At 48.4% G+C, this 27,777-nt stretch overlaps 1 protein-coding gene across 2 annotated transcripts; it reads left to right on the plus strand.

The window, feature by feature from the left end:
* Nucleotides 1-27,651, plus strand: LOC117900966 (homeotic protein female sterile). 2 transcript variants are annotated; one of them, XM_034811545.1, is made up of 6 exons: nucleotides 1-671; nucleotides 23,995-24,552; nucleotides 24,707-24,922; nucleotides 25,154-25,588; nucleotides 25,768-25,981; nucleotides 26,048-27,651. In XM_034811545.1, exons 1-6 carry the CDS (start codon nucleotides 633-635, stop codon nucleotides 26,521-26,523), a joined length of 1,938 nt encoding a protein of 645 aa, XP_034667436.1. In that variant the 5' UTR covers nucleotides 1-632; the 3' UTR covers nucleotides 26,524-27,651. The 2 variants fall into 2 exon arrangements, with proteins under 2 accessions (XP_034667436.1, XP_034667437.1); XM_034811546.1 differs by having other exon boundaries at nucleotides 2-671; nucleotides 24,707-24,907.
* Nucleotides 27,652-27,777: the final 126 nt, after the last annotated feature.

The raw sequence follows: 27,777 nt of genomic DNA on the forward strand, positions 1-27,777 counted from the left end.
GTGTTTGGTTCGCCCCTGGTGGAAGCGCTCTGAGCCGAGAATAAAACAAAACAGAACAGAAAACAAAGATCCAAAACCGTTGGCAAATCCAAAGTGTCCAAAAAAAATCACAGTCAACTCAAAACAGGAACCGCCCGCCCTCCCTCCAAGCAACTCTCGCATTTCGAAAACCACCCGATACAAAAGTGTGCCAAAAAGTGTACCGCTTGTTGCATTCGTCGCGCCAAATCGCGCTCACTGGATACTCATACTCGTACTCGTAGTCGCATACCTATTGACGAGATTTCGTCAGCTGTCAGTTGTTGTGCAAGAAGAAAAACCCGCCAAAAAGCCGAGAAATCCGTTCCGGTCTTTGGGCAACTCAAGCGGAAGTTACAAGTGTGTTTAGTGCTAAAGATCCAATAGAAACCAGTTGCCTAAGCAGCAGCTTTGACATCGTCGCATTTTGGCACCGTTTCCGCCTGTTCAACGCCTTTTTCTTTGGCCAAATTCCTTATCCGACGCCGGCGTTAAAAAAATCTGCCAAAATTCCGAAGAATCCGAGAAAAACTCCAAAAACATCGACACGTACCGCATCGGCAACCGGTGGCGGTGGCGGAGGTGCTGGCGGAGGCACCACCACCAGCACGAAAATGGCATCTAAAAGAAAAGCCTCGGTGTTGCTGCACAAGGTGAGTTTTCTTACGGATATTGGATATACACTTCACATATCCATAGGTGCAAGGGAGTTTAAAAGGTTTTCAATTTTTTGCGCACAGCAAGGCAATTGAACTCTTTCGTTTTGTATGGGAGTGCGATGCCGAAAATGTATAGCATGAATTGAGGCAGCAAAGTGTTTCTGAACATTGGGAACTATTTGTGGTGAAGAGGGGAAACATTTTCTAATCAAACTTCAAACTTTAATTACTTATTGAATAAAGTTTAATGAATAAGTTTAGGTCCCAAGAAATTCTCCAGTAATTGTTTAATTATTCCCATCGATTCTCATCGTATAACTCCAATATTTCACCCTATTACTTACAACCTGCTTCAAGTCCCATAAAAGTATTTCTTTCTGCTCTCAGCCAAACCAATATGAAATCAATTTTCCCATTCCACTGAGACAAGCATCCTTTGCCCTTCCTTAGACCCACCGCAGACCAGACACATTTACCCAGCCGCAGAATAAACAGTACGAAAAAAATACGAGCACATATCGGAGGAGGTGGGCGCAAAAAAGAGCGGAAGAGCCGTAGACAGTGGCAAAAATATTGCTAATACACCGTGTAGGCAGCACTCACAGAAGAAGACCTGCTCATAATGCCTTTTCGGATAAAAAGGCGCCTAGATGGGTCTCAGAGGGTGATGCAATACACAGGGGAAAGAAGGTGTAGAGGCGTAGGAAGAGGCACCCTAATGATATACGTCGGTACAGAGACTGTGTCTCTGCGTGTGGAGTCTGCTTCATAAATGTAGCTGTGTCTGTGCTGGTTCCTTGGAACGAGTATATAGAGGCGCGAATTGAGGCTGGGGCAAGACTTGGCTAAGGGTGCGTGTCTCTGTCAACGCTGCTGGCAGGGCAAAGGCTACGGGTGGCAACGGGTGTCTGGCTTAGAAGCAGGGCACGACTGGGGGCTAGCCGCCGAAAATGAAACGGAGCGTACTCACACACACAGAGAAACACTCACCGTAACAGCCCCATCCCATTCTCATCATCATCCTTATGCCAATGCCCTTACCCATACCCTCACCCACACCCACACCACCCCTAGCGAAGGGCGCACATTTGCTCTGCACGGTAATTCATCAAATGACGAAGACGAAGACGCAGCGGAGGGCGTTTACGATGGCGATGGCAACGGCAAAATGGGTGCGACGGTGTGGGGAAACTTGGGCGCCAGCATTGCCGCCACAAAAGAAGTTGCTTCTTGGTCCCAACCGCACCGCACCCCACCCCAAGACACTCGCACCCCACACCCACACCCACACCCACACCCACACGCACCCAAAGGCAAAGACACAAAGCGAGTCCAGAGACTGACCAGCTCTCCCCTAAAGTTGCTCTGTGTGTGTACATCTGAGAGTGTGTGTGTGTTTGTGGTAGGGTGTTTGTCCTAATGCGGTTGAAGAGGGTATCTTGGACTTTCAAAATAACTCTACCTGTAATTCAAGCAATCCATCTTCAACCGTCGAGAAAGATTATTTATGTACAGCGTGAGATTCTTTAATAATGTTTATTTATTTTGTAACATATCCAACTGGCAACAGCTAAAGAGCATCCAAACTTCGTTTTATACCAGATATTTTCCATTTCTTACTTGTTTATAGGGTGGTCTAATCCCCCGTCGCAGCTCACCAGCTCACCCCCATGACCGGGGCGAGCCCCCAAGCCCGCCGTCAAAGCAACAAAAGCATTGACTTTCGTATATAGTCAGCGGCATTTGTATATAAATAGTTGAACCACCATGTATGTATGTGCTCATGTTTGTCAAAGGAAACCTCACTCCACTTTCGGGTCCTGGCCCAGGCCCGTCAACCCTTTGTGGGTGGGTCAAGATTTACGCTTAAGCGCACATAAGCCGCCACAGGACATCATCGTGTGTGGGGCTGCGCCCAGGGCCAGCGTCTTTGTGTTTAATTCGAGTCTCAAAATTCTCCCTGGGTGTACGCCGAAACTTAAAGATTTTGTGGAAAGTTTGCAGCTTCCACGGACACCCATCGGGGGGCATAAATTGTTATGCTACTCAACTGTAATCAAACATGATTTGGTATCGGGTGCCGGCAAAGTCAGGGCTAGATGCAGAGTTAAACTGGGAGTCAGTCATCAACCCATCATCGAAGGTAGGAAGTTTCAAGGTTTGGGTTCGGGCCTCGTCGCCGTTACACATCTCAGCATTAGTGTCGCAGGCAGACAACGTGCCAAACGAATCGAAGCAGGCGACTACGACGACGACGACGATGAGAATGAGAATCTCAACTAGAACCAGTCAATGTCGTCAACAACAGGCAGGGGAATGGAGACATAGCTGGAGCTTGAGAAAGACCATAGAATGAGGATGAGGAAGGACCTTGGGATGGAGCAACTTTTGCAACGACGGAGACGTCTTTCGACTGTCTTGACTGGGGCTTGGCTCTCCACCTCGGTTAGATGTTACGGAAAATTGCTTACGGTTTTTTGCGCACACACACACAATCACGGTCGCACATGAGGAGCGGAGCGGGTGGCACACACATGAATGGAGGGAATGGAGAATGGAATGGGACAGGGACTCGGGCAGGGGGTGGTTATATGGCTGCGTCGCATCATACAAACAGACAAGTTAGACAGCCCAAGACCCTCATCTGCTCATCCATTGCTCGAAAATAGAAATAGATGACAAGAACACCAAAGACGACACGGCAAAAGGGGGGAACAGGACATTGGGTGGATGATCTAGGCGATGGAGTAGCGGTATCGGTAGGGAGGGAGTCGGTTGCAGCAACGACTTTGGCTAAGGGCAACCGACAAGCTCGACGGGTTATGCCCAGACACTGAGCAACAATGAGAGTTGCATCATTGAGGATTGTTATCCGTGGATACTGGAATGTCTCTCAGATCATATTCTACTTATGAATGAGGTCCACATCGACTTCTTTTCGATGAGTTGTAATAGATTATAAATTATCAAACTCCCATAAGATTATTTGTGCATTAAGTTGCATTCTATCAGTAGCGATAACTTTTGTATAGCTAATCGATTATTAATCGATACTTCCAAATCGATGCACTAAACATTTCTGTCAGTGTCTTGGTTCCGCAGAATCTCGAATACTCACACCTCCACACACCCCACGACCGCCCACCAACTGATGTAAGAGCCATCAGGTCTGAATCCTTCCCCCACCACGAAGAGTTCTTCCTCCTACGAAACCCCAAAACGAAAAAAAAACCCAAGAATACCACCCACCTAAGGCCTTTACGTACGGGGAACCCAGCAACATTTTCACCCACCCACAAACACACATAGAGAGAGACACCCACACCTATAGAGTCGCACAAGCAATCTGCCAACTCAACTCCATCTTGGCCTGGCCAAAAAAGAGACGAAGAGTGGCACAGGCAGAGGTGGTGGTGGAGGTAGAGGCGGTGTCGGAGGCGAAGGCAAAGGAAGAAGGAAATGAAGAAGGCAACGATGTATTTCAGCTTCAGCCACAATCAAAGTTGCTTCAGAGGATGGGGCTGCTGGATGGTGGCTGGTGGCTGATGGCTTGAGGCTGGAGAAGGAGCTGCTGCCAGACTTGGCTCATCCCCAAACCCGGGGTGCACACAGAGATAGAGATAGAAAGAGACCTGAGAGGGTGGGGTGGGGGCAGAGAAACGAATCCCACTCACACACACACACACACACGAACACATGGCAAAAAGGATGCCCCGACAAGCGACGCCGCCTTCAATCTACTCACCAACACACACCGACACACACACGAATGAGCAGGATCTGAAGCACAAAAACAATGCCGAAAGTTTCTACACAAGCGCCTCGACCTCACCTTCATTTGGCAGCTTTCCTTCTCCTTCTGCATCTGCCCCTCCTCCTCCACTCACTGTCTCCGTGTTGCCAAGCCAAAGACACTCGCCCCCCACTTATGGCCCGAATTGTGTGCTACACTTTTGGTAGGCACAAGCCTCATCCTCGAGACACACCCTTGCCTATCCCACCCACACCCAAAACCCACACATGTCTGTCCTCATGCGTGTGTGTGTGTGCGTCTTCGACTTTGGCTTAGTATTTTTGGTTAATTTTCTTGCAGTTTTAGGTTACGTTTTTGGCTTTTACCACTGATGCCTGCTCCCCCCACTCCTGCTCCTGCTACAGCTCTGCCTGCACAGCCATCCAAGGATGGCTACCCCTCGGGCTTTTCACTTGGGAAAGACGTTTGCTTAAAAGCCACCATCCACACATATACACACACCCCGCACACACTCGTATTTAGTTAGTTTGTGATGCTTTTTAGTGCCGGGGACTCGAGACCCGAGACATCTTAAAGGGGTGCCGGCACACACACACACACACCCACTCTCCCCCTCCTGTCGCCGCCAGGCAGCATACAAATGAAACCCACGTCATGTTGTAGTATGAAACAGCTCTACATACCCACTCCCATTCCCAGCCCCATCTCCAATCTTCTGCTTACCATTCATTATTTTCCATTTTGCTGCTCCTTCCCTCTACTGCTCCAGGAGAGCTCTCCCTTTCCTGCTCTGACTTTGGCTCTGGCTTGGGATCTGGCTGTGGCTGCTGATGAGCTAAGCCAACATCTAAAAATTTGTATGCCCCGGTACCCCGACAGTACCGTCTTTGAGCAGTGTTTCATCAGCCGCATTTTACATTTATTACTTGGGACAACGTCCCCTAGCACCCACCAAAGAGGGTCTGCTGCTGCTCTTAATGAAAATGAGGAAACGCTACTTACCAGAGTGGAGTCCGGCAGAGACTCCACGATTGATGTGCCGATGGAACACACTTAAAGCGCTCGGCCTGCTGCCGCCGCTGCTTCCGATTCTGGAAGCGACCCCCTCAAGGCACAACTGTCGCTGGCAATAACCTTTAGCCAAGTTCTAGTCCTCCCCACGACTTCGCCCACTCGAGTGCTCAAAACGCCAACACGAAACGATTCATCTTCGCATGCTTTCGAGCGACACCCAATCCGGGACCCAGGACCCACCCAAGTCCAAGCCACAGCCACAGCCCAAGTCCCCGCCCGCAGCCGCAGCCCAGAGCCGTTGGACAGGCAACTTTCCGCTTAGCCAAAGCGTTCGTCTTCATTGTATTTTCCTTCTCTGTTTTCTTGGGGGAGCTTTGGACTCTTATTTTTTTGCCTGGCAAGATTTCGGCTGCCAGTTTTATGCTTTTGGAATGGGCAGGGGATTGCTTTGGCCGGCTCCTTGGCTGACTCACAACGATGCCGACGGTTTGCTCCTCCTGGCTCCACTTACAGTCCCTGTGCCAGCTGGTGGAAGAGCAGGAAGAAGAACGATGAGGATGAACTGGAGGAAAAAAAAAAGGTTTCCGGTTGCGCCAATGTTCCTTACTTCCTCTTCGGCCCCTCCTCGGACACACGAAACTCAAACACAAATTAGAGAACTCTGCAGGGCTGCCAGCTCGTCGAGGACTCGGGGGTAAAAGTTTCGAGGCACAAAATATTGGGAAAAAATTTATGCATAGTCCGCCGTAATGAATAAATGAGGAAACGGCAAGTGGAAGAAGATGGAAGGAGCGAACGATGTAAGGGTACTTCCTTAAGCTGTAGCCGACTTTAAAATAGTGGCTCCTGCTCCATCTCATACCCTCTTTGGAGGGGGTAATCAAATCAACCCTCGTCTAGCCGCTTGAAATAGACAATTAAGCCTTACTCCAGCACACAGGTCACACCTACAACTACTATCTGGAGGAAGCCTACGAACGAAATTAGCTCGCGAGTGCCAGTACTCAGAGGTCCCCTTCTCAGTCTCAGTCGTAGTCCCATCTACCATCTTCCATCTCCCACCCGCCATCACAACTGCTAATGAAATACGCCACGTAGCGTGTGCCGGCAACTTTCTCCGAGGCGGGGTAGTGTAGTTAGACTCCGCTGCTCTCGGGCCCCCCTATTGAATTACTCAAGCCTCACAGTCGCAGTCGCAGTCGTTGCCGTGGTGCCTGTCCCAGGCCAGGCCATGGCACGGGCACAAGTCAGCAACATTTCTGCTGCGGACCAGCGCTCAACGAGAACGCTGTCTTGTACCCTTTCAACGCTCCCATACTCCTGCAGGCAGTCCTCCACTGTCCTCCACTGTCCTCCTTCGGGACATCCCACACGGACCGACCCAGGCCGAGGGAAGCACTCCGAAAAAAAAGATAGGAGAAAGTCCTATCCTGCAGGGGCTTTTATGAGAACGTGCGCTTTATTTTCCACTACGAAGACGTCGAAGAAGCAGGCGGCAGGCAGCTCTAAGTTGGACAGTCTCGACGGACGTCTAAGGAAGGGAATCAGGATGGGGATGGGAGCACACTCTATGCTCTGCACAGTGGGATCAATTCAGTGAACCGTGGGAGAACCGTTCGAGAACATCTTTCTCGAATCGAATGAGAATAGTGTTGAAATAGTGATAGTGATTTTGTTGTTGCTTTTTGCTTTTTGGTGGTACGACTTCGATGTATTTTATCCATTGTCCAGCATGGATGAAGGTTTCTTCCCCACACTATAGCTGTGTCCTGTCTTTGATGCTTTCTGCTGACTCAGTTTTTTTATTCGCCAGCCGCTCCCCCCAGCTCCAGGAAGGCCCATTCCACAGAAGGGATTACAGTCCAGGACGGACCCCGTTTCTAGAACCGCACCGAACCGGGCACAGACAACGTTGGGCTAGCCCAACCCATGCCCGACCCCTCACTCAACCCTTACCTAACCCTTTCGTTAGTCTTTCACTTCCACCCCAGTCCTTGCCCCCTCTCCACCACTGGCTGTGGCAGCCACTCCCTTTGGCTACCCTTCGTAGTCTGGCGCTTTGCTTGCTTTGCCAGTGCAATTTTTATACAAAAATTTCCTTGCTCATCCGCCACTCCTCTCCCACCACGCCACATACTTACCCCCACCCGCCACTATTCGCTTTTGTACATAAACTTGTGGGGGTGTGGAACCCTCTTCCTCTGTGAGCACACAGCCAGAGAGGAGGGAGTCTCTTGGCTGCTCTTGGAAGAAGAGACTACGGCGGACTAGTTCACGCGAACGTCGTTTGCCAGGCTGCCTTCTGCCCCCCCTCACTGCTGGATCCGTCCATGCTCTGACTGTACTCAACGTCGTCGTCGTCGGCGTCCTTGCTCATCAAGCTCCTTTTTCCGTGCCCGTGCCCCTCCCCACACTCGTGCCCTTGCACGTTTGTCCATTTTAAGTTCGAGTTCTGCCCGTGGCTCTCATCCAGCGACGAGTCCTTCAGCAGCCCCAGACCGAGACCGCTCTTCGCCCAACCCCAACCCAGACCCCTATCCATTCCATCCACAGTGCCATCCACACTCCTCGCAGCACCATTTGCCCCATTGCCGGTCGGTCCCTCATTTATTTTGTACCCACGCTGGCAGCAAAGTTTGTCTTGCGTTTCGTTTGGGTTTCCATTTTTTAGATTATTCCTTGCGCTTGCTGCCCAATGCTTCTTTTTTTCCGCTGTCTCTCTCTCTACCTCTCTTCCTCTCTTGGTATCTCTCTCTAGCTGGGGCTAACGAGCATGTTACTCCTTGCCTTCCCCTTCCCCTACCCACGCCCAGTCCTAGTCCCACCCTCTAGCCATCATTCCTTTCGCTTTTATTATTATGCTTTGGCGCACATTCCAGGGGCAAAAAAAAAATAAGAGGAAAATGGAACCAGCACCCCTAGCCGTCCATCCCCATCCCCAGGCGTTGCCAGGGCTACCATTCTGCGAGGAGGAATGGAGGGGGCCAGGGACGGAGCTGGTGAACGATGGACGATTGCTGGGCAAAAGTTGCAGTTGTCCGAGTCGCAGGGCTCTGGCTCTGGCTCTGGCCATATAAAATAATAACAACTAACTAAAAATCCGTTCGCTTTAGCTGCAAAATCCTTTTGTTTTCCACGGCATACCCTCACCCTCAGCCACACTGCACCGCCCCGTGCCGCCAAACCGAAAGCTCTGTGCATAAAAAACCCAAAAACTACTCGCAAAAAAATAGAGAAATTGTTTGCCCCGCTCAAATTCAATGCAAAAGTTTCGCCTCGCCGTCTAGCTACCCACATAAATTCTACCACCCCTCCCCGATTGCAGCCTCAACCCCAACACCAACCCATTGCCCAACTCCAACCCCCCACACACCCCTCTGCATTGGGCAAGGGACTTTTTTTGAAGCAGGGGTCGAAAGTTTATCAGCGCGTTTGTCTGCTTCCATCGCCGCACCAGTTCCAGTTACCTAAAATATCAGCCCCAAACCCCGCAGCCCCAGCCCCAGCTCGACCGCTTGTTTGTCTTACTTTTGACCTCTATAAGCGCGATGCCAGAGGCTGGCGGAGTCTGAAAGAGCCGATAATGATGAATGGGAGGGCAGACGAATGCACTTCTTAACGAGAGCTCGGAGATGGGCCATGAATTGATGGAGGGCTCCACAGGGATAAGAGTTATCATTTTATCATGGGAGATGGTGTATCATGTACCATTCTGGAACTAAACTATCCCTATATAATAATAATATTTTGTATTTGTATGAGAACAAGCGCATGAGAGTAATGATAAATGTATCGTAGTTAGAAGTAATTTAAACATTTCTTTGAGATCCTCTTGTAATACGAGAAACACTAGCAATACCTTTCTTTAATTGTAGTTTTCTTGGTATAACAAATTATAAATTGAGTTCTAATTATTCCCCTTTCTCCTCTCTCTTTGCAGGTAAGCAAGAAGCAAAAACCGTTTGCTTCTGTCAAAATGTAAGACCTATTTCGCGGGTTTGTTGTGAGTGAAGTTCGAGTGGGAGAACTCTGGGCCATTGTCTGGGGCAGTTTTGATAAGCCTTGGCGGTGCCCCGTTTTGGTGCATTTGTTGCAAAAATTGCTGCATAATGTTTCAAATGGGGGCAGCTCCATGGCGATGAAATGAAGTTTTGTTGCCACGCGCCGCACAAAACGAAATGAAAAATGTTCTCTTACCTTAAGCAGCTTAAAATTAATTTACATGGACGGAGGGGGCTTTGGAGATGAGCTTCGTGGTGAGGGGTTACGGTCTGGAAGTGGGACGACTGCGAGGGTGGGCGAAAAAACTTCAGTGCAGTGGCATAGAATTATACATTTGCCGGCGGAAGTTGAAAGTGGCAGCCGCGGCACTCACCGCCCACACATCCATCCACCATCCACCATCCACACTCTGCCGCAACAAGGACGGGGGTGGGGTGGGGTGCAACATGCAGTCTAACCCCAAAACCCAACCCCCGCCCACGCCCCCGCCCAGCCCCGACCAAGCACTTAATAATACGGTTTATTAGCGACATAAGCACATCCGACGCTGCCTCGCCCGCTAACGTTGCCGTTGCCGTTGCAGACATTTTAATTGGTAGGCGAGTGCATGGGTAACATAAAAATTATAGTCCTGCGGTGGAAGGGTGGTGCTGGTGCTGGTGCTAGTCCTCCGGCCAGGGGTGTGTCCCTATAAACAGTGACAGACAACAGGGAGCAGGGGCAGCAGCCTCCAAGGCTGGGGCAATTGAAAAGTAGGATATACACTTCAATCATTGGCTGCCTCTGCCTTTGTCTCTGCCAAAGGATCGCCAAGCGGAAGGGGAGCGAGCGCGTGCATGTGGTGAGACGAGGGCGAGGGCGTGTGCTCACCATTGCCACAAATTAAAAACTGCTGCGTTTTTTAATCAAAGCAGCATTAGGAGGCAGCCACTAGGACTCTGCGAATGCCGGTGAATGAGTAAGGGGTGCCGCCCAGCACTGTGCAACATAAACTTTGGAGCCGAGAAAGGTTTGGAGAAATATTAGCACTTTTAATGGCTTAATATTTCCTTTAAATCTATTTTAAATATATTCTCTTATTAGTCATGCATCATGGGTTTCCCTTTTCCATAAGCGACGAGTGTGTCTGCTTCTCATCTCGATCTAAAACTGATCTCGCTCCCAATTGAACTCTTTCCTTTTCCCTTACTTATTTTTGCGATCTCTACTTATGTATGTACATGTAGAGCGTATTTACATCTGTCTTCAGGCTCAGTTACTTGAGGTTTTCGCACAGTGGAATTAGGGGACTGTCTGCTAATTACCATCCATAAATTTGACTAGATAAAAAGAAAAGAAATCCCAGAACATCCCAGATGTGTGTCTCAGGGAATCAATTCGTTACAGCTTTTATGCTAATAAATACTAAAATCTTTACTTTCCAAATATTTCAACACATTTGCTTTTGAAGAATCTCTTAAAAGTATCCAGAGTCTTCCTTTTTTTGTCCCGAATAATATTTTTCTGTGAATACGGATAAGATCCTCTGGGTAGCTTGCTCCAACTCCAACTGCTAAAATGATTTTTGAAATTGTTGCCTTAGTGGTTGCAGCAGCTTAGCGCTTGCTCCTCGTTGCAAGTCTCTCGAAACAGTTCTCTGGAACCCTTTTCATCTCGCTCCAGCCGGCGCTGTTTGCTGCTCGTATAAAAATGTGGAGTTGGGCTACGGGGTGGCAGACGTACGAATTTTCCGCATCCCTAAATCGCTAATCTGCTACGCATTTTTGCCGTGCCACACTCCGCGGGAACGTGGACGAGGGAGATCCGCTTCCCTTACCCAGCGACCCTCCAACTTTTCTGCCTTTTTGTAATAATTTTGTCCCCTTCCAAGCGTTGCTTTTTTTTGCACCCGGGCGCAAATCGGTAACTTTGAGCTGCAAAGTTTGGTGGAGCCCAAGAGGGTTTCGGGCATGGGTCCGGGTCCGGGTCCATGCTTAGGTCTGGGTCTGGCTCCCGTTCTGGGTCCGGGCTTCCTTCTACACATATGTGCGAGGGTGCGATAAGGCGGCGGCAGAAAAATTGAAATTGTTGCCATTTGTGAAGGTTGCCGCTGCTAGACGATGTCGAGGCTAGGTGTGCTAAACTCCCAGCAGGGGATGGGTATGGGAACAGTAAGGAGTTGGAGGACACGCGAAGGTTGTAAAACCGCCAAAGCCAGCGCTGCTGGAAATTTCGTGTTGCCAACTTTCAGGCGCTGGGGCACAACTCAAGTGCGCTTTGGGGATGGATGCAGTGCGTGTGGAAGAGGAGAGGAGAGGAGTGGCGGAAGCTTTCCTTGCTGTCCTGGCTGTAAGGCGTTGCTGATTATGATGGCGCCGGCCATCGACTGCAGCCCCAAAAAGGAGTTTTAGAAGAAACTTTCTTCGTGGGACTCCAACTGGATAGATCCTTCCTTCTTTCACTATTCTCTGCTCGACTTGTTGCCATTTTATAAACCACCAAAGAGTTCCTTCAGTTAGTAAATATGTAAACCCTTTTAGAAAATTAATTCTCATTTGGAAAGTAACCGAACCGAACCGAACCCCATTCGGGCCTCTTGCTGATATTTGGCTCTCCGCACCCAGAAGGACCAGCTAACCCGAAGCTCTCTTTGAAATGAAGTCTGAGACCTAGCAACCGACCTAACCCCGGAACGGAACCCTTTTGCAGCTTTTGCCCTCCTTTCTATCGATGGTGGGAGCCAAAAATATATAAAAAAACTTTTTTATTTCGCTGGCTACAGCCAGAATATTTGTTGTATTATCTGCTGCCTAGGGGGTGGCAGAGGAAGAGGATGTGAAGGACAGGAGGTTGGGAACTGGCCGTAAAGGACGCCCGTTTTTACGAAAAATATCACCAGCAAACCAACAAAAAAAAGGAGAGGAAAAATGAGAGCCAAAAGGGAGGGGGGAGGGCTGAAAACCCACGTGAACTCCTGCCAACAAAACGTTTGCCGCATCTTTTGGGATTTCTTGCCTCGTTTAAAAATCATTCAAGCAGCAGACACCACCAAACCCAATCCAGTTGGACCCGGCCCCAGCCACCATCTATCTAACAGCTTCGCCCAGCTCCGCCCACATTCAGACAGTGGCACAAATTGTGTCAAAAGCATTTGCGAGTGGGCGGACGGGTGCGATGGCTGGCTAGGTCCACTGGTTCCACCGTCCGTAAAGCGTTTCCTTGGGCTCCGCGTTTATTTTTATGTTTTTCCGGAGGCCCCATTTCCAAAGCCAGCTCCGGCTCCATCCTCACGCTACAATACGATTCGTGCCCCGCATCCACCGAAACTTTGACGCCTAACGTAAGGGGCAGCAAATAATTCATCATTCTGCCTTCAGACTTCGAAGCATTTCCTCTGCCAAAACCGGGGCCTTGGAGTTTGGAATGCCGCGCAGCATTTGCTTCGCTGCCTGAGACTGGGAACCCTCTTCCATCAGCCAGCTACCTCCTTGGATGCTTGGCCCAAAGCGTCAAAGAAGAAAATATTATTTGGAACGGTTTATCATCAATTTTATGTGCGATTTTTCCTTTCTTCTTTCTGTTTGCGATTTCCTTTTACTGCTCTCCCCCACCCACCCATCCCAATCCCATCCCACTAAGTTTGCCTCGAAATGAGTCCCGTCCTGGCTCTGAAACTCTCTCTCTAGTTTTGAGGGAGGATGGAGAAGGCCACTGAGCCACTGTGACTGTCTTTGCGAGTGAAAATCAACTGAAATTCGATTTGATTATGATTTGTTTCGATTGAAGGCGATGTCTGTGAGGGGGGGGAACGATGGGGCAAGGTATGGGGAATCCCACCCACATCGAAAACTCCTCTTCGCTCCTTTCCGATTGCAATGAGAATCGTGATGGCTGACTGCCAGTGGAAGTTGAATTTGATTTCTCACATTGCTTGGCACTGCGGGACACGGAGAAAGGAGTCGGGACTTTGCTCGGCACTTTAATGGGTTTCCCTAACAAGGTTTTCTTTTAATAGGGGTACACTGCTGGGGGCTCTATTCACCAGCCAGATAAATCTACGAAAAGGTTAACGAAGGTGACAAAAAAAACCCATAACTTTACCAACACAAGGCACACTTTTATTAGTAAATTTAAAGTAAATATTGAAGTCCTACACGGCTGTATCTGGAATTTCTTATCAAAATTTATGATTATTTCTTGTAATTTACTTTATTGTGATACTTTCGTTTGTAAAACCTGGTTTTAAAAATAGTTTTTGCCTTTATATTAAAATATTTGAGTTTCTGAACGAACATTACCTGTGTACGCCATGCGATATATTTATTTTGGCAGCATGTATTCGGATTGTGTTATTTTTTTCAATCTGCAGCATGTTTTTTCATGGCATTATATAGGCGTTGCGTTCTATTCTTTAGTTTTTATAAATACATTTATTGCTGCACGGATGACAAAAACTGTCAAAGACAGCGAACCGCATCAATCAGCGTCCAGTCCGGCAGCAGCGAGTATTTTTTTATACATTTATCCACATATTTGCGTATATAATATTTTATTTGAAATCTATGTTTATTTGGAATTTTGTTTAATTTGGCATTTGTATTTGTTATGATTTTTTGCCAGCGTAGTTTGGCAACGTTTTTAGTTTGTTTTAATGCATATTTCATGCGTTCAATATTTAATGGAGCTACACAGAGCTCCCACTTCCACTTCTATTCCATTGTGCGCGCACAGTCGGTTACATAAGTCCGTGTACGGTGTACACATTATTTTTTATCCCGACCACGCAGCGGAACAGGTATTCCGCACCAGAATGAAATCAAAATGAATTAAAAAGGCAAAATGCTCAGTGGGGGAAAAAATATTAAATGCTTGGCCAGTCCAGGATTCTTTTCCTGGCATTTGCATATTCAAATAATTTTTTATAAAATATATACACCTATCCACATATGTACATATGTATATGCATACTTGTGTACAGGCATAGCCAGGTGCATAAAAATAATCAATAAAAAAGGCAGCATGGTGAGAGAGAGGGAAGAGAGAGTGCGGTGTGGCATAGAAAAATCAGGACCTGCATTAATGTACAGGATAAAACAAACCAACCCGACTTGTCCTACCGACCATCCAAAATCGAAGTCAAAACTCAATTTAAATCCATTTTCCCAGCATAGATCCCTGCGTTAAGTGCACTTTTTGTGAATTAAAGTTCTATCTTAAAGACCCAACTCTGGGTGAGCCCCAGCGAGTCTGAGGAATGTCTACGACCCTTCCCCCCCCATAATACACACAAATGGGTCACACACACAGACACACTGACTTGGCTTTGTCTTGAGCCAACCCTCGCACAGGGCTTAGGGGCAGTCGATCGGATGCAAGCCCCTGCACCCCTTGTGCAGTGGCCCATTCCTTCACTGGCGCTTGGTTTTCCCTTCACACCTGAAGTGACAAAGTCTCGGCATTTCGTATGCCCAAAACGATGCTCTTGGCTGGCAGCACACACGGCGTAAGCGTAATATGCGTGCGTGAAGGCACGGCGAGGGATGGAGCTGTAGGTCTGCCATAGATTTCAGTTAGATGCAGTGCCGACGTGCTGTCGTCCACAGCATTCCCCTCATAGCCATCGTCCTCGACATCATCATCATCATTACCTACGCCATCTTCATCAACTTCATGATGAGAATTCATATTCAAATCCAAAACGCAAATCAGCATCGGAACTCGTGCTCTCGGCACCCGCTCCCCGTCAGCTTGCGTGAGGCAGCCAACTTGTGCTGGCTTTGGTCTAGGCCTCAAAGAATGCCAACTGGTTTGGCAGATGAGGCATGCAACAGCGTGAGCCCACGCATGCGGGGCGGCGCTATACAAGGCGAGGCAAAGTGGCGACAAAATAGCTCAGCAAACAATAAGCGGCAGTTAATGCACTTTGCATAGACCTCATAGAACAAAGCTTTGGTGAGTGGCACAAGGCATTCTAAGCTACTTGGGAGATAATGTGGACTGTTAAGGGTATCGGATAACAATTATTAAATTTCCTACCTTAAAGCAAAGAAGGAACGTTAAGTATAGTTGTAGAAGCTGATTGGGTACGGCTCCTAATTGTTTCTTTATCTTTGGCTAACATTTTTTTCTTTCATAATTGTGTGTTCATTTTTTCTGCCATAATTGCTGGTTTATTGTTTTTGCAAACAAAAGTCATCTCCAGTTGCAGACACTGGTAGTTTTATACCCGGTACTCGAAGAGTAAATAGGATATATTGTATTTGTGCAAATAACGGTTGTATGTAACGCACAGAAGGAAACGTTTCCGACCCCATAAAGTATATATATTCTTGATCAGCATCAATAGCCGAGTCTATGTCTGTCTGTCTGTCTGTCCGTCTGTCTGTCCGTCCCGATGAGCGCCTAGTACTCAGAGACTATAAGAGCTAGAGCCACAAAATTTTGCATCCAGACTTCTGTGTGCTCACACTGTTACAAGTGTATTTCAAAAATGAGCCACGCCCCCTTCCGCCCCCGCAAAAGGGCGAAAACCTCCCAAATCTACAATTTTGAAGATAGCAGAAAACTAAAAACGCCATTCCGTAGGGAATGACCATATCTATCAGATCACCAAATTGGGATACGATTGGATCATTATTATAGCCACAATGAAGAAATTAATTTGCAGTAGCCAAACCCACCCCGTCCCGCAGCATTCACACTCTGCTTCGCGCTGTTTATGGCCTGGCCCCTGACACGTCACTGCCTCTGCCTCTGCCGCTTCCTCTGCCGCTGACTCTGCCGCGACTCTGCAGTGTGTGTCTATAGGGGAGGGTGGCGAGCTAAAGGAGCGTGTTGGCGTGAGTAGTGTTGTTGATGTAGATGACAGATGAAGAAAAAATGTAAAATTTGACAAATAACCGCTAAGTTGCAGATGTAGTACTGAGTGCCGGGTATAAAAGTTGTGACGCGTAAGAAGCGTCTCACACGTCCCTTCTCGTTTCCTTTGGTTTTCACATACTTTTCAAATAATTATAAAGTTGTAATGCTCGACATTTCGAGCTCCATCAAGCAGGGGCAGAAACCCTATACTTTTCCCATGATTGCGAACAAAAAACAAAAACCATTTCTGCCTATTTACAGGGGGAAAACATTTGCCTACTTTCAGGCGATTTCACGCTGCCCTTTCCACACTCAGCCATTGTCCATTGTCCAGCCCCTGGCCCTCTCCCGGCGAGGGGCAGGCTGCTTGGATGTTCAGCTAATGCATTGACTAACGGGGCGCATCATGCGTGTGGCTACAGTGGTGTGGGAAGCTGGGGGGCAGTAAATGAGAGGGATGTAGAGGGTGGAAGCGTGATTTGTAGGGGTTGCAAAAAAAAAAGAAGTTCGGGCGCTCACGGATATGTGTTCGCTGGGTGGCGGCAAAAACCAAAAATAAAATGCAATTTTTGTTTGCTGTCCAAAAAGGGGTGTAGAAATTATTGCGAGTGCCGAGCGGGCTGATGCGAAGGGTAGAGGGTAGTATGTACATATGTCGCTGGTAGTCCGAGTGGGTGGCATTAGCTGGGCAAAAGCCCATGGCCCCTACGCGGCACCACCACCACCCTGCAGCATGCGTACGTTTTCGTGTGGGCCGTGCGGCATTAATTGTGATGTCTGGCCTGGTCGGGAGCCGGGCTGATGAGTAAGTAGATTTCCTTGTATGCGAATTCCAGCCTGCATTTTTTCAACCCCTACCCCTGGCACGGGCACGGTTGTTGTTGCAACTACGCCTACTTTGGAGGAAAAGGATGAGTTGGTGGCGTGCCGCCTCATTGATAATAATGCCCCTCGCTGCTCGCTGCATTCGCTGCCTCGCTCTTCGTCGGGCCGCGTTATTTTTTCTCCTTTATATGTATATTTTCGTATGCGTAATATTTTTACACACCGATACGGACATGGAGCAGCGTCGCGGCTGCTGCTGCTGCTGCTGTCCAGTGAGAGCCGAGCCGAGGCAGCCGAGTGCCGCGTTGCACGGTGCGTGCTGCGTGTCCGGGGCAGAGCGCGAAAAAAGGACCAAAAAAGCTCCGCCTTTAAAAATATGTGCGCACCAATTGCCATTTGTGTCTGTGTTTTTCTCTTTTTTACTCTCGCATCGGGCACGCATCCTGCAATCGTTGATCAGCATGGTCCTGCCCCTGCTCCAGCTCCAGTCACAATCCCAGTCCCCATCCCATCCCCCGAAGTGGTTGTTGTAAATAGGAAATGCAAAAAATAAGGGAAAAAGTTGGGAAGGCCGTTGAACAAATGGCAAGTGCAAAAAGCGTTAAAAATCGCTGCAGAGCCAGAAGAAGTCGCTCTCCTCCCTGCCACTGCCACTGCCTTTTGCCGCTGTTGTTCGGTTACTGGTCCATATGGGGCATCCCCGAGCATATGCGGGGTATTCTTTACATACTTGTAGGCGTCCTCTTTTTATTTTATTTACGCACCTCTCTGTCAGATGGAGGGGGTATGGGGCCTACCACCGAGCCATGGCATGCCAGGCGATGTGGTTAAGTGGCGAAAGAGAGAGACACAAACCATAAGAGCGGAAAAGAGACGGAAAAAAGGGAGCGAGTGAGAGGGGCATATGTGGTTGCGGTTGCTGAAGGAAACGGGCATCAATGTCTGACAATATTATGTTTCAATTTCGGAACGTGATGCGGGGAGAGTCATATAGGAGGGCGCGTCCAAGGGGATAAATTACAAATGAGCCGCGACAAAGGACAGTGTGGAGTGGCAGACCTTTTGGGTCTTTGAATGCGAGAAATTTGACTTTATGATTGAAAAATAAAATGGGGATTTCCCATGGAACAGGAAAATAAATCGTGGGAGCAAAAGGGTAAAAGATAATATTCTGGGAAATAAAATTATGTGATACTTATTAACATACAGTTTTGTTCATTGGAACACTATTCCGACAATTCTAATTACTCCCAACATTAATTTCACTCAATTTATTGACCAGCATTTTAGTCAGTCTAAGCTTAATCCCGTGCCCCCACTCAAGTAAACAAATTTTGAAGCAACAAAAAAGAAAATAATCTAACAGCCATTTTGCTCTTGCCACTCTTCTCCACTGTTTTGTCTCGTTCGCCTCGTTCTAGCCACATCATAAACTAATCACTCCAGACAAGGAGCTGTGGGTTGCAATCCAATTGGACGCACTGCACTCATTTCGTGTCCTGGCTAGCTTTCAGCGGCTAGCTACGCGTTGGTCAACAAAATGTTGCATACTTTATGGCGCTCGGAAAATAATATTCGCGTGCTGCATAAAAAGCAACCGCCACGCCCCCTCCTCTCCGCTCCGAATGTCTGACGGCGTGTTGTTTTTGTGCGATTGAGTGGCATGTACCGTTAGTTACAGTGGCCCCGAAATGTATGTAACAGGCGAAACGATTACACGCCCCCCCAAAATCGGTCGCACGGTCTGCGTTTGTGTGTGGGTGTTCGATGTGAGTAACTTTGACCCGTTTTGTGGCCAGCAGCGAGGGACGAGCCGTAGGGCGGCTCCAAAAAAAGCAAATCAAGTGCGGAGTAAGGGAGGGAGTGATTTTTGCTTTTTTTTCGTTAAATAATGCTGCCTACCGTCGGGTGGAAAATAGAAAACCAAAACATCATCAATGCTATCAAATACGAAGGGTGAAAGAGGAGAGGCGGAGAACTAGGGTTTGGCGAAAAGCCTTCCTTCCCCATAAACACACCCAAACCCAAACCCACTCCCAGCACCCCCCAACGACATCGGCATAGAGCCGTTCCCTAAGCCTTGATGCCATTTCATGTTCCGTTTGTTGTTGGCTGCACAATGTAGTTGGTGATGCCCTTTCAAAGGGTAACTTTACAGAGGAAAATGTTGAAATTTTTAATAAGTATTTGAGAATGAAAAAATGTGTCATTAGAAACGGCCTTGAATGTCGATTCTTTTTCTATTATTCCCGTGAATACGGCCTCATGAAAAAAGTCTGTATAGTTCTAGATCTATCAAACATTTTATTTCTAGAATCTTTTCAATTCATGTTTCCAGCCAACTACTGCACTTATTATTATTTATATATTTTAAAGAGCATTTCAAAGAATTCTTTCACCAACGTGGAATTTCTCTTTTCTCCTTTTTTTGCTGCCAATTGTTGTTGTTGCACTTTTGTTCATTTCTCGCAGAAAAGGCAAAGCATAAAAATAAGTACAATCCACTCCGGCTCATTCCCATCGTCCCTGTGCCCTGCACCTGAGGACGCGTTCGCTTTTTAGTTGCAACAAACATGGGCAACAACAGCAAAGTTTTGACTGGCCTCCCGTGCTTCCCTCCATACCCCTCGCTGCTGTGCGTGTGGCGCAAAAAAATAAAAAATAAAATAGAAATTGCAGCGGAAACGCTAAAATTTTATAATGGCGCACACATGGGGCGCGGTATGAGGGCTGCCAGTGTTGCCATGGCCAGCGGCGGCTGCAGCTGCATCGGCAGCGCAGCAGAAAGTGACGATGGCTAGCAACAACAATGAAGTTCCAGATGCATATTCACATATTCTAGGCAAATGAAAAGAGTTATTAGGGGGCAACAGATCGCCAATGATCATGTAATTCCCAGTACTCATCAGGTCAATCACAATAGTGATCAGGAGTATGTAAATCTATGCACAGTTCAGCCAGCCATAATCCCCATTTTGGACCATTGCGCTAAGCCTGTTATTACCTGATTCATCACACGCCTTTTGGTCTGTCTGTTGGGACCTTTTTTGGGGCGCCGAACAAATATATAACTTGCTCCACACACTCCCCGCAAGTACCAGAGTCATATACAAAATCCTATGTAAACAGACACAGGCACAAATATCACTTATGTATATCCCTTTCAATATTTCATATATACCCACGTATTTGTTGAGAGCTATCCCACCCGAGCACGCCATCGCCATCGCCCTCAGGCTAAGCCCGTGACTGGTAACTAATTTGACACTACCCCAACGGCTCCTACCCACCCTCGAAACGATTCTGCAGATTTTTTCGATATTTCTATTTATTTTTTTCATTGGAAAATGGCCTTCCCCCCATGGGACGTCGCCCAAAAGAATCCAGCATCCATTTTTGTCCCGCTCTCTTTTTGTAATTGCTTTGACCAGCGGCTGCAGCGGTGCAGCGTGGATGTAATTTTTTTAGAGGGCTGTTTTTGTATATATTCTATAGTTGTGCATGCATTTAATTCATGTGAGGGATGATGCGAGTGCAAAATGCACTGGAAGTCGCCCTATCTGTGGTAGAGGAAAAGTGTCTGGTTTCCACTGGAATTCCAGTGGAAATTCCACCGGACAGTGTACTCTGCCAGGACCCTGGTGTGCAGGGAAGAGTACCTCAAAGCTATTCCACTTTCCTCTGTCTGTCTTTACAGTGTCCCTCCCAATCGCAATTTACCTGCAGTACACCATCTACGGAGACAACTCCCCAGTCAACTTTCTAATCAAACGAAGCAAACCAAATGGCAATTTGTAGCTGCTCAAGACAACTCCAGTGCTCCGGCGACGTCTTTCAGTTTCTTTTAGCCAAACCCCTTGGCCAGTGGCAGTGGCATTCAGCATTGGCTATTGAAAAGACAACCACATGAATAAGAGGAAAACGTAGAAATTTTCCATTAATTAAAACGATACAAGGAACAGATGGAGATGGATATGGAGTTGGAGGGAGACTTTGGCTGGACAAAGGCAGTGGACAAAGACATTTTTGTGAGTCCACAGCTGAGACGGAAACGGAACTACTCCATCGGGAGTCTTTGGAACATGACATGGGGTCTCGGGGATGTGGGTTTGCTTTCGGGATTCGTTCCCTCTTCCTCTCTTAGTCTCGAATCAGCTCTTTTTGCATGACTTAAGCTCGGGGGCTCATCCAGGGCCACGGCAACCTTGACTTTGCCCGCAGCAGTCATGGGCGGGAAGTCCTTTCTTTGCAAGTAATTTGTTCTGAGGCTGACAGCAGCCCACCAGCAGGCGTATGAGTAACACCTGCAAGGCAGAGCAGCTCTCGCACCCACCCGAATGCATGGACTATAAATCCTAGCATTTATTTCCATTTGCCACAACATTTTCTCGACTCGACTCGTCTCCGAGATGGGAAACTTGCTTTTGAAGTCTCACACAAATTTGTAACCCTTTTGCGGCAGTGGGCCTGAAAGTATCAGAAAGATGAGAGAGCTTTGTGGGGTGTGGGAGCATGGGGGGATAGTCGCTCTGAATGTCAGAAATATGCGGGCTTGTGGCATCTTACAAGTAAAGGCTTTGGCATCAGGACAGAAACAGGAGCAGGAGAAGGAGAATGAGACTGGAGTTCAATGCAGAAGGCAGCCCAAAACTAACAAACTGACGAGGTGATGGGTTGGAGGAAGAACATGTGCCTGCCCCTGCCCTTGCCTGATGACTCGACTCTGACTTCGACGGCGTCTGGGGCACAGGCACAGGCACACCACTACAATGGCAACAGCCTCTAAGCACACGCATAATGAATTACCACCGAGCCAGGAATCGTCTTCCCCTGTCTCCTTTCGGCCTGAGCTTGTGCCAGTGCCTGTGCCAGTGCCTCTGCCTCTGCCTCTACCAACTGCCGATGACATATTTCTCCAGACGAGGCAGCATCGCACTCCCTCTACAAAAGGAGCGCCTAAAAGGCAGCTAAGAAAATTTGCGTTTAACTCATAAGTGCGTGAAAGGGTTGCCAGACCCCTGCACCCGACTCTAGCAGCCCCCAGCCCCCTTCACAGCCCAGAGTAGAGTAGAGTCCTAAGTCCCAGGCAAGCAACATCCTTTGCCATGGGGCTGCCTCTGTTCCCTGTCAAGGAAATTGTAGTTTAAATGAAATGGAAGTTGCTTTTATCAACGGGGTAGGCGGAAGGTTGCGGGGGCTTAGGTTCTCGGATTGGGGCTGTCTTGGGGTTGGGGGAGTGGATGAGGTTGCGTATGTGTGAGCTTTCTTAGAAGTTCGGTTTCTATATGTGCCTCAGTGTCTGTGTGTGTGTGTGTGTGTGTGGTTGTCGTATATAAATTAAAATGCCTAAACATATGCATTAGTTTTTGTCTCACTCTCTCACTCCCACTCTCGCCCTCATGTCAGGCAGTCCTTGGCTATGTTCTATGGGGGTTTGGGGTAGCTCGAAAGTTTTTGTGGTTACGACATTGGTTTTCGGGGGAGGTGGATGCTTGAGACAGGCCCAGAAAGGGCCTGGGCGGGTGGCAACTGTCAGTCTCGAGTCTCAAGTCTCGGGCTTCGCTCCGCTCCGAGTCTCGGTCTCCAGTCTCGGTCTCGAGCTGTGGCCTGACAACTTAGTCTAATGAGAATTCAAATTCGAAACCCAACTACGCAATCGTGCTGAAGAAATTAAAAGAAATTGCACATGATGTGTTACGACAAGTGCTCTCTCTCTCTCTCTCCCTCTTCCTCTCTCTATAAGTGTGTGTGCCTATTGAACAGTATGATATGTAGGTGTGTGTGTGTGTGTGCGAGAAATAGAACAAATATTTGATTCACTCTCTGAGCGAAAGAGGGGGAAGGTATCTCTGGCAACAGACTCAAAAATATTTGCTCAAATTCGGGTCCTAAGGCTGCTCAAAAGTGCAATGAAATTTTATGAGGCCTGATGCGAGCGACCCAGAGAACGTTGTCATTTGAAAATTAACTTATAAATAAACTGAAACTCAACTCAGCACCGAGAGAGAGAGTACAGTTTGCTGTCGAAGAAAGGTTCTGGACCGACTATCCCAAATCCTTTTGCGTTACTTTGACATACCGAGAACCCACCACAAATCATTCCCTGGAGCTGACCTCCCATACGGCCCCCAGAGAGCCTGCAAATTAATGTTAATTAAGAGCTGGAGTCGAGGCTATGCTGCTCCTTCCTGCCACCGAACCTTTTGTGCATTTGAGGGAAAAAAGAAAGCTGCCTCAATCTCGATGGCCAACCCCCAACCAGTCCTAGTTCCAACCCACCTACCCAAGTGTCCTTCAACCACAAGCCAAAGGAGTGTACGAGAAAAAAGGCTGTTCCTCTGCCTGTGCCGGACACCCAACGTCTTGGGCCAGCTAAGGAAATGTTTCATTAGAGCCATGTTGGCCGCAAATGGAAGGGACACCACCCAGCAGCAGAGGCAGACCCTTGCCGGACCTTGTCCCACCCACTCGAATAATTTCCAGTGCACAAAAGGCAGGCAGTGAAAAAAGGCAACCCCAAGATTGAACAGAATAGGAAAAAAGAAGGGAGAAAGAGAACTACTGACCCTCCCTCCCTGAAGATGAAAGTCGAGAAAACTTTCCCTCAAATACTGAGTTGCGTCTCGGTCTGGGTTTGGGTTCTTATTCGGGGTCTGGGAATGGATTTTGGTTGGGTTGTCCGACCCGGAAAGCTTTCTTTGACGCCACTTCTTTTTCCGCATTCTTTTGAATGGTCTAACGAACTTCCAGCCGGCTCTTCTTCTAATCATTGGGATTTGGCATATCGAACGGAGTCCCAAAACTTTGTGCGGTCACTAGAAAGTTGCCCAAAAAACGAACTTCCACTCATCTTTCTCTTACCATCTTCTCTCTCTCTCTCAGGAAACCATACCAGCAACACCGGCCACGAACACCGACACAACCAGCACGGTGGTCGGTGTGGGCGGCGGCGGCGGCGGCGCAGGACTCGGTGGTGGAGGAGCAGGTGGCGGTGGCGGCCTCCTGGGCACCGGCGGCATCCTGGGCGAAGTCGTCAGCGGCCTGGGCGGAGGAGGTGGCAGCGAGTCGGAGGCCTATGCGGGCCTGATGAAGGACGCAGACAAGCTGAAGCTGATGCTCCTCGCCTGGAACTATCAGAACTCAACGGCGGTGCGCAACGGGACCGAAGGGCCAGACCTCAGTGTTGTGGGTGGGCTGTGGGCCCAGTACCAGAACGCGCTCGCCCAGAATGCGGCGGCGGCTGCGGCGGCCAGTGCTAAGATGGACAGCTCGTTGTCCCCGGTGCCGCGGCAGGACACACACTCGCCCATGGAGACGCAGGACGAGACAAACTCCTCCGGACAGAAGGAGGAGGACGAGGTTTCCGAGGACGACTCTGACGACAAGATGGACGAGAAGCTGGCCACGCCCCACGATCCCGAGCGCCTCAAGGCCTTCAATGTGAGTAAAGTGAGAGCGAGAGCGATAGAGAGACTTTTCTCTTTCTCTCCCCGTGAGCAGCGAATGTAAAGCAAAGCGTTGCCAAGAAGTCGCCAGAGAACTGGTTACCGAAGAACGATTTCGATTTTCTAGAACGTCTTCTTGTTGCTTGCAGATGTTTGTGCGGCTCTTTGTGGATGAGAATCTGGACCGCATTATACCCATCTCGAAGCAGCCAAAGGAGAAGATCCAGGCCATCATCGACTCGTGTGCTCGACAGTTCCCCGAGTTCAGTGACCGCTCCCGCAAACGCATTCGCACCTATCTCAAGTCGTGCAGACGCAACAAGAAGACCCGCGACGGATGGGAGAATACGGTAAGCTTAATCGAAGTAAGTTTATACCCGGAAATCGCAGGGTATGAGATTTTCATCTATATTTATAAGCAACTGTCCAAGTCTTTCTGTTGGTCTGCACTCTCGTCCGTCCGTCCGATTGGTCTTGGAGCGGATCCCGGAGTCCAGTCATGCAAGATTTGCGATGATTCAGAGAACTGATAGACATTCATAGACACTCAAAACACTCAACCAAAGCTAACCATTCTTTCATTGTTTTTGTTACAGACCAGACCAACCCCTGCACATCTCACCTCCGTGCAGGCGGAACAAATCCTGGCCATTGCCTGCGAGAACGAATCGATGAATGCCAAGAGGATGCGCATTGGCCTGGAGCCCATCACCCACGCGGTGCCGGCTCCTGGCAGTGCTGTTGCCGCAGCGGCTGCGGCAGCCGCTGCTGCTGCTGTTGTGGCTGCCACCAGCTCCGGTGCCGGTGGAACCAGCACCACGTCCGCGGGCAATGCCACGGTCACCTGCGGAGGAGCTGGAGTCGCGGATGCGTCGGGCCTCACAAATGTGGCGGCCGCCGCTCTGCCTTTTGTCAGCGCCGTGGGCTTCGCTCGCTCCACACCGAACTCGGAGCATGCGGAGGCGCTGCCTTTCGGCGGGGCCAGCAACGTGGGCGGAAGTGCGGGCGGCGGCAGTACCAGTGGAGCGGAGGTAAGTTCTTTTCGTTGGCAACTTATTTGCCCAGCTAGTTACAGAGTCGTAAACAATTGTTTCTGTTTGAAAAAGAAAGAAAAGATCCAGGAGTGTGACTCGCATCTTTTCTATTTTAAGTTGGAATTGCAATAGATCGTTGGCATTGCTTACATTTAAATCGAAATAAATAATTTCAGAGCCAACATCTTCTCCACCATGGACAGCCGCTGATGCAGAGCAACTGTTCGGCGCGCAGCTCTCCACTGGCCCTCAGCTCGAATGCCAGCGTGAGCGGTGGGGCAAGCGTGACCGGCCTGACACTGGCCAACGGGGCTGTGGCCTCGAATGGGGCTGGCCTCCCGCCCACCAGCTACCCCGGCTACTTTCCCGGGGTGGCTACCCTGGGTAATGGTGAGTAGCAGATTGAGTTCTCGGCAGGAGTTGAGTTTGAATCTAATTATTGCCGTTCCTTTTTAGTGACGCCCACCGATCTCTCGATGAAACCGACCTCGCTGGGCTCCGGCGTCAGCGGCAACCTGCTCAGCAGCAACAACGGCAATCTGTCCGTGGCAGGCGCCATCAACTCCCAGCTCAGTGCCGCCAACCTGGCCACCCTGAGCAATGCCAACACTAACAGCGCTCTGGTGACCGCGACCCAGCAGCTGCAGCAGCTCCAACAGCAGCAACAACAGCAGCAGCAACAGCAGCAGCAGCAACAACAGCAGCAGCAGCAACAGCAACAACAGCAGCAGCAGCAGCAACAGCAGCTCCTGGCCAGCTCTGGCGGCGGTCTCGACGGGCAATCCTCCCGAGTAGCGCCTATCCTTCCGCACAAACTGAGTCCCAACGAGGTTTCCGCGGCCCGCCAGGTGATATCCGCTTACCGTGAGAGCGCAGCCTTCCTCCTGCGCACCGCCGACCAGGTGGAGCAGCTGCTGGTCCAGCAGCAGTAGGCGTGGCCGGGGGCGCACTCAAGTTTCCAGGACCCAAGCGATGCCAGGCGCGCGCGGGTTGTTCCTATTTAAAATTAAATATAAATTCAATTACACACAAAACTGACCCACTCACCCCACACACTCTCGCGCCAAACTAAGCGAAATAGTCAAAGCATAGAGCAAAACGAAGGAGCAACACAGGAGTAGAAGGCAGAAGAGGAGGAGAGAGCAGGAGAGCAGGAAATAGCCAAAAGGAAGTTCGTTTAAACAAAACATTTTAAGTGTTTATTCCTCCAACTACGTACAGAATATTAAAATAGAATTAAACAATAAACAAAAACCAAAACAAATATTGAAAATATCACAACATTAAAAATAGCAGAGATGTTCCGGCCATCTGATTGTGTCTCACATGAAGCTTCCATCCTGGATTATTTAATTCAAAACTGTTCAAGAACTATCGATATCCCCAGACAACAACAAAATATATTTTTTATTTAATTTGCTAAAGTATCATTTACAATATTACCTAAAATCACTTCCTTGAGAATTTTGTATGACTACAAGACAAATATTTTGACAACCATAAAATCATAAATACAGTTCCAGATCAAACTTCGGATCGCCTTATATCCCAATATCTACCATAGCTTTGAGTAACAGTTTACTGTGTCCAATACATGCCAGTTTCAAAAAGGTTCCCCATTAAAACTTCTATCCACGAAAATCGCAAAATACATTTAAGAGACATATCAGGTAGCTGGACAACTCTAATAAAAATAAATCCAAGCAACAGTTCAACGTACTACAGTGTCTACTAAAAGTAAAACTACAATAGCCACACACAAACACTCGCATTGATTTTGTTTAAACTTTTGATTATTGCATATTTTTGGACTCTTCCCGGCGGGGGAGGAGCCACGATTTCATGGCCCGTTTTCGATGAGCGCGATTTGTTAAAAATGAAAAATAATAATTAATAAGTTGAAGTATTGTTGTAAATTTTAAGGAAACGATACAAAAAAAACATTTTAAGGAAAACAAAACAAAAAAATATGAAAAACTATGAGAAAACACAGGGTGATACTTTGAAAAATTATTACAATGCATAAGCTAAAAATTAAAGAAACGAGAGAAAGGAAAAGAGAAAATGTAAAAAAAATGAATTTGAAAAACGGAATAGAAGTTGGTAAATGTGTATTTAAAGTTTAGAAACAACTACGTTTTGTACACTGTTTCCAGTTTCTTGTTTAATGTCCCTCAGTTCGACTG

This window comes from Drosophila subobscura, chromosome U (genome assembly GCF_008121235.1).
Source record: "Drosophila subobscura isolate 14011-0131.10 chromosome U, UCBerk_Dsub_1.0, whole genome shotgun sequence".
Taxonomy (NCBI): domain Eukaryota; kingdom Metazoa; phylum Arthropoda; class Insecta; order Diptera; family Drosophilidae; genus Drosophila; species Drosophila subobscura.